Below are 7,828 nucleotides of genomic sequence, written 5' to 3'. Positions count from 1 at the left end.
GGGGGGGGGGGGGGGGGGGGGGGGGGGGGGGGCCGCGGCGGAGGGCTCGAAGCACCCTGTGCTAACACATGGACATGGGAGATGGAATCTCAGGTACTGGGATTTGACAGGAATCCAACATGAGATAGAATATTGTGAAATCAATCTGAAAAGATAGATCGGAACCAGTTTAAGGATTTTATGTCCTTCGAAAATCTATATTTTATCCCAGAGGCCTCATTATCCCAAGTCATAGAGTTCTGAAGAAATGAGGCTAAGAAGATTGCATATGTGGCCTCTGGAGCTGGAAGAGCACCAAGGGAATAAAACCATGATATTTCGAAGCCAAAGATCTGAACTTTGCCTTCTGCCACTACCATGGGTTTTTTGGACAGGAAGGAAGAAAGGTTAGAGGCAAAGTGGGAGAGCAGGAGAGGAGGAAGGGTATTCCCAGAGTTTGGATTTCGACCATTTAGAAATAAAATGCAATTTGAAGTATAATTTTCTCACTTTTTTCTTGCTTTTTCTTTGCAATATGGCTAATATGGAAATAGGTTTTGCATGATTTCAGACGTATAATATAATGACATATTGCTTGCCTTCTCAGTGGGTAAGAGAGGGGCAAGAGAGAGGGAGAGAATTTGGAACTCAAAATTTTTTAAATGTTAAAAATAAAGTATGAATTTAAAAATAATAATAATAAAGAAAATAAATTATAAAAAATTAAAAAGCTGGCTTAAAAAAAGAAATTAAATTAAAATTCTCAGAAAAAAAACCTTAAATCAAAAAGAAACTGTAATGTTAATCCACCTGCCTCGTACAATACCATTAAAAACAGAAAAATGTTATATTTATTAAACACAGTAAGGGAGATTTCTGCCTTTGTGGTTTCAAAATCACATTCGAAATGAAAGGGAACTGGGTGAAGTTGTAGGTGTGGGTTTCACAATTAAAAATCTACAATCCATTAGAACAGAAATGCCTTTTAAGTCAAAAATAGTAGTTGAGAAACTGTTCTCTAAGGTTGAACATTTCTCATCCCAATTTGAGTTCTGTGCCCTTAGGTCTGTGGGAAGTGACAGCGTTTTGCCTGTGGATGCTCTGTCAGAGGTGCTAATTGGCTCCATTTTAGATGACCTAGGCTTCTTCTCAAAACCCACATCCATTTAAAAAGATAATGCCAGGGGTGATAAATTTTGTAGAGTGGATCTGACATTTGCAAATCTTTTTCTCTAACCTTTGAAAACTAACTTTGTTCTTTAGCCAGCTCCTCTGTAGCTGTTGATTCTCTTGAGGCAGTATTATGATAAGTTACAAGTGGTGAGTCTGTGCCCGCCTCCATTCACTGAAATTCTCTTCCTTTATAAAAAGTAGGGGGAAAATTTACTTTCCCTTTTACAAAAATAAAAAAAAAATAAGAATTTCCTTTCTCTTAGAAAATGAGGATATCTTGTCCCTTGATGATATCCAAAGAGCCTGAGCTATGTCTCCTGCATAAAACCCAAGACTCTCTGTCATTGATGAGTTTATTTTGAACCCAATTTATATTCTCCACGGCTGCAACTTCTTAAGGAAATCCATATTCTACCTGCTGGGTAAAAAAAAGTATTTCATTTTATTGTTCTAAAGATACCTCCTTCAAGATTCAGAAGACCTCCTTTTTCCTAACTGGAACTCAGTCGGCAGCCTATCAAGGTCTTATTCATGGAAGCAACATGATTTAATTAAGATCTTTGCTGGAAGGCCAGGCCTTTAATCCCCTGCCTAGCAACCTCAATTTGGCTTCTAGGACTTGCATTCCCATAATTCATGTATCGTCCACATGTGCCAAGCCCACTGGCTGCTCTGCTGCCCTTACTTACAGCATGCCTTGGGAGGTCTTATCTTCTTTGGCAACGTTGGAGAATCCAGGCCGCGTCACTAGCCGTCTGGCTTTTGACAACACCTCACAAAGAATAATTAATCATCTTCTTCATCAAGTACAGTCAACTTCCTTAAAGAAAAAACAAAGACAACTTTTCATTAAAATTTAGCCTCCCCCAGGTCACGTGAGCAACAACATGAAGGACTAGACATTTTCTCTGATCCCCATGACCTATCAAGTATCTCCAAAACAGAAATGATGCACCAAAAGTAAAGCAACTCTAGCTGTCTCCACGGTCTGGGACGCCCAAAATCCAAAAGACAGTTAATAAAAAACCAAGCCCCCCAAGTGATGCTTACTGACCCTGAGTTCACTCTGCCCTCTCCCTTCAGCAGACCCAAGGACACGACAAGCTTACAGCAACACTCCCTCTCCCTCCATCACTGTGAAGAACTTGGCTGCAGGCTTCAAAGCAGTCACAACAGCCAGAGCCGTTGGCCATAGCCCTTTAGGAGCAAAAGCCTGCCAGGAGCACAAAATGCTACAGAACTATGAACTGCTGGTGCAGGGCCAGAGAACTAAGGAACAGAGAGAGTGGGACAGGACACCAAGACAGGATAACTTGTGGGGGAAAGAGGGGGAGAGGGGAGAGACATGCAGCATTCCTGAGGGAAGCCTGAGCTTCCTGAGGCGAAGAGCACAGCATCCAGCTGGGGCCAATTCTGACCAAGAAAAAGTCACTTGGGGCAAAGACCTGAAATCCTTTTTGGAAAGGGGGACAAAAAATGAAATTTTAAACACTAATGAGCAGGAGTAGCTGAAGGGGAGTAGAAGAAGGTGGCATCTATATGACTAATGGAAAGGGAAAAAGAGTAGGAAAAAATATATAACCAAATAAAAGCAGGAGAAAAAAGCAACTAATTACAAAACCCTAAAAGGAAAGGAGTAACAAATGAGAAGAGGGGATCAGAGGGTGAGGGTAAGAGAGCCAGTGAGAACTGAATCACCTTAAAAAATTAAAGTAACTGAAGGAACATAATCCTTTTACATCAAAAGAGAGAAATAACTTGGAAAAGAATTTTTTTTTCTGGTAGGCAATGGGATTAAGTGACTTGCCCAGGGTCACACAGCTAGTAAGTGTTACGTGTCTGAGGCCGGATTTGAACTCGGGTCCTCCTGACTCCAAGTCTGGACCTCTATCCATTGTGCCACCTAGCTGCCCCAAGAAACACATTTTAAAAAACAAAGACATACACAAAATAAAACTGAGGGGATAGGAAAGAAATTTACTATGTACTAAGTAAATGGGAAAAAAGTAGGAGGTTCCATCATGCTATCAAAGGAGAAACATTCAAAAAATAAAAAGGGATAAACAAGTAAAGTATATTATTCTGAAAAGAACCACAAACAACAAACCAATATCAGTAATAAATGTATGCAGTCCAAATGCTTTAGCATCCAAATTCATAAAAGAAACATTCCCTGAGCTTTAAGATGACACAGACAGTAACATAATAGAGACAGAAAACTTCAATATCCATTTCTCAGTTTTGGATAAGTTTAACAGAAAGTTAAACAAAAGGGAAAATATGTAACGGAACAAATTTCTGGAGAAACTAGAGTTAAAAGATATATGGCATCTTCTAAATGGGAAAGCAAAAGAATATACGTATTTCTATACCATATGGGACTTTTCCAAAAATTGACCACATACTAAGGCACAGAGATATTGCAAGCAAATGTAAAAGTGCAGAAATAGTTTTGTTTTGTTTTGGCTTGGTTTTTTTGGTGAGGCAATTGGGGTTAAGTGACTTGCCTAGGGTCACACAGCTAGTAAGTATCAAGTGTCTGGTCTGAGGCCTGAGTTGAACTCAGGTCCTCCTGACTCCAGGCCCGGTGCTCTGTCTACTGCGCCACCCAGCTGCATCCAAAATGCAGAAATCATTAATACATCCTTTACAGACTGTAACACAATAAAAATAGAAATTGATTCTGTGACCACAAACAAAAGATACAGACCCAAATGGAGACTTAACAATGAAATCCTAAGTAATGAATTGGTCAAAGAACAAATCACAGAAACAATAACAATGTAAAAGAAAGTAATAATGATGAAACATACAAAACTTCTGGAATGTAGTTAAAGCAATCCACAGGAGGAAAATCATATCCTTACAATCACACATTAACAAAATTCAAAAACAAAGGATTAATGAACTGAATACGTATTTTTAAAATTAGAAAATAAACCTCAAATAAACACAAAAGAGGAAGTATTAAAAATTAGAGGGGAAATAGATAAAATTGAAACAAAAAATAGAAATGATAAATAAACTAAAAGATTGTTCTTTGAAAAGACTAATAAAATTGATAAACCCTTAGCTAATCTGATGAAAAAAAGAGAGTAGAAAATCAAATTAACAAAATAGCAAATGAGCAAGGTGAAATCACAGCAAAACCAGAAAAAATAAAGGAAAAAATCAGAGCACATTCTGCACAGTTATATGTTAACAACTTAGAACCAAAAGAAATAGAGGAAGACCTTCATATATATAAACTACTCAAATTATCAGAAGACCAGAGAGAGATCTTAAATAATTCAATCTCTGAAAAGGAAAAGAGATCTAGCTATAGAGGAATCACCAAAGAAAAAAATTTCCAGTCCTGATAGATTCCCAAGAGATTTCTATCAAATTTTTCAAGAACAGTTAGTACCTATTACCTAGTACAAATTATTCTAAAAAATATGAAAGAAAGCGTACTACCAGAATCCTTTTATGAGACAAATATAAACCAGGGAAATACTAAACGCAGAACAAAAACTATAGGCCAATATCATTAATGAACAATGACTCAGAAATCTTTAACTCAGAAATTTAAATCGTATCAAACAAGCTACACCAATTTATTCAAGAAATAAGTCATTATGATCAAGTAGAAGTTATACCAGGGATATAAGAATGGTTCAACATTGGGAAAACAATCAACATAATTAATTATCTTAAAAACCAAGATATCCAAAACCACATGATCATCTCAATAGACGCAGAAAAATCCTTTGACAAACTACAACACTCTTTTATGCTAAAAATCCTACAAAGTATAGACACAAAGGGATCTTTTTTAATATCATCAAAAGCAAGCATCATGTGCACTAGCGATACACTAGAATCTTTTCCGATAAATACAGGAGTAAATCAAGCATGCCTACTCTCCCCACTATCATTTGATATAGTTCTAGAAATGCTTTGTTGTAGTTGTTGAGTCATTTTAGTTGTGTCCGACTCTTTGTGACCCATTTGAGGTTTTCTAGGCAAAGATACTACAGTGGTTTGCCATTTCCTTCTCCAGTTCATTTTACAGATGAGGAAACTAAGGCAAACAGGGTGAAGTGACTTGCCCAGGGTCACACACAGGTAGTAAGTGTCTAAAGATAAATTTGAATTCAGGAAGACAAGTCTACCTGACTCCAGACCCAGCACTCTATCCACTGTGCCACCTAGTTGCCCTAGAAATGCTAGTAATAGCAATAAGACAAGAGAAAAGAATTAATGGAATAAAGACAGGTAAAGAAGAGATAAAACTATTCCTGTTTGCTGATTATATGATGATATACTTGGAACATCCTAGGGAATCATCAAAGATATTGCCTGACATAATTAATAGTTTCAGTAAAGTCGCAGGCTACAAAATAAATCCTCAAAAATCAATAGTATTTTTATATGATAATAACAAAACACAAAAAGCAATAATAGAAAGGGAAATCCCATTCCAAATAACTACACAATGCATAAAATAACTGGGGATCCTTCTCACAAAGCACACAAAAGAGTTGTACAGATTCAATTATAAAGTGCTTCTTCCTTTTTTTTTTTTCTTTTTTTGGCAATTGGGGTTAAGTAACTTGCCCAGGGTCACACAGCTAGTAAGTGTCAAGTGCTTGGTCTGAGGCCGGATTTGAACTCTGGTCCTCCTGACTTGAGGGCCAGTGCTCTGTCCACTGTGCCACCTAGCTGCCCCTAAAGTGCTTCTTCAAAGAAATGACAAACAACTTAAATAGCTGGAGGAATAGGTAGTGCTCATGGCTAGGCCATGCCAATATAATAAATATGACAATACTACCAAAATGAATTTACACTTGTAATGCTATACCAATCAAATTACCAAGGGGATGCTTTATAGAACTTGATCAAATAATAACAAAATTCATTTGAAAAAACAAAAGATCTAGAACATCAAGGAAAATTATAAAAAAAAAAAAAAAAGAAGTAAGGATGAAAGGGGAATCACACTTCCAGACCTCAAATTATATTACAAAACAGTAGTCATCAAAACCATCTATTGCTGGTTAAAGGATAAACAAAAAATCAGTGGGACAGACTAGACAAGGGAGATTCCAAAATAACAAAATTTAATAACCTGTTGTTTCACAAAGTGGAAAACATAAATTGCCTAGGGAAAAACTCCCTATTTGATAAAAACTGCTGGGAAAACTAGAAATCTGTCTAGAAGAAATTAGGCTTGGATCAACTTAAACCATACTCCATAATATATTCTAAATGGATATACAACCTTGATATTAAAGATCATACTATCAAAAAATTAGAAAAGAAACAGATCATATGCTAAGAAACAGATACATGCTTCTCATAGCTTTCAGTGGATTAATTGTTAACCAAAAAAGAGACAAAGGCAATTACAAAAATAAAACAGATAATTTTGATTATTTGAAACTGAACCTTCTCCACAGACAACATTAATGCATCTAGGATAAGAGGGAACTGGTTGAATGGTAAAAATCTTTGTATCAAATTTCTCTGATAAAGGTTTGATATGTAACATATATAAACAATATAGATGTAAAATACCCATTCGCCAATAGATAAATGGCAAGAGGGAAATGAATAAAGAGTTCACAACCACATAAAAAAAGTTCCAAACCACTAATAATAAGAGAAATCCAAATCAAAACAAGCCTGAGGTTTTACCTCACACTCTTCAAATTGCCAAAAATGACGAACAATGGAAACAGTCAATGTTGGAGGAGTTGTGGAAAGACAGACATGTTAATACATTGTTAATATAGCTGTGAAATAGTAAAACCATTCTGGAAAGCAATTGGGAATTGTGCAAATAATATGGCATATGATTGTGATGTAATACTACTATGCTGTAAGAAATGATGAGAAGGTTGATTTTAGAACAACATGGAGAGACTTGCATGAAATAATGAAGAGTAAAATGAGCAGAACCAAGAGAATGTTGTATACAGTAATAGTAATACTGTTTGAAGAGTAACTATGAATGACTAAGCTATTCTGATTCATATGAATATTCAAATCAACTACAACGGACCTATGAAGAAAGATGCCCTCCATCTCTAGGGAAAGAACTAATATATAGAAGTACGTACTATATGGTTTCATTTTTATATATGTATGTATGTATGTATGTATCAAATGAGGGCCTTCTCTAGGGCAGAATTGGGAGAGAGGAAGGAAGACAACTCAGAACTCAAAATATGACAAAAGGAAAAAGAAAAATCCCCCATTCAAAAAAAAGATCAAATAGGACTCAAATAAAGAGATATGAAAAGATATCCCCAACCTACCCCTTCATGAAGGAGGTGGGAGGGCCACAGGTATCACACATTGCATATATTTTGGGGATTTTCAATGTGTTGATCAATTATGCTGACTTTTTTTTCTCTAAAAAATACTATTTGTCATATGAGATGGCTCTCTGGGAGGGGAAAGGAAAGGGAAACATGGAATACTATGATGGTGTAAGAAACAGAAAATATCAGTAAAAATTTATAATTACGAAAACAAATAAATAAGTAGATTTTTTTTTAAAAAATTTACCTCCATAGGCTTATTTTCTAATCTGTGAAATGAAAGTGATTGGCCCTCTAATTTTCCTTCCAGGTCTACCATTCTATTATTCTATGTTTTAGAAATCATGAAGTTCAATTGCTTCATATGA

At 36.1% G+C, this 7,828-nt stretch overlaps 1 protein-coding gene across 1 annotated transcript in view; it reads right to left on the bottom strand.

The window, feature by feature from the left end:
• SH2D1A (SH2 domain containing 1A) overlaps positions 1-1,941 on the bottom strand; it is a 40,824-nt gene extending 38,883 nt beyond the window's left edge. Inside the window, exon 1 of the mRNA XM_027838580.1 lies at positions 1,842-1,941. Coding sequence (XP_027694381.1) covers positions 1,842-1,846 — 5 coding nt within the window. The 5' untranslated portion in view covers positions 1,847-1,941. The remainder of the gene's footprint in view (positions 1-1,841) is intronic.
• Between the last annotated feature and the right edge of the window lie 5,887 nt (positions 1,942-7,828).

This window comes from Vombatus ursinus, unplaced genomic scaffold (genome assembly GCF_900497805.2).
Source record: "Vombatus ursinus unplaced genomic scaffold, bare-nosed wombat genome assembly UNPS02004596.1, whole genome shotgun sequence".
Classification (NCBI taxonomy): Eukaryota; Metazoa; Chordata; class Mammalia; order Diprotodontia; family Vombatidae; genus Vombatus; species Vombatus ursinus.
The sequence above is the reverse complement of the archived record's forward strand: the minus strand, read 5'-3'. Positions and strand labels throughout refer to the sequence as shown.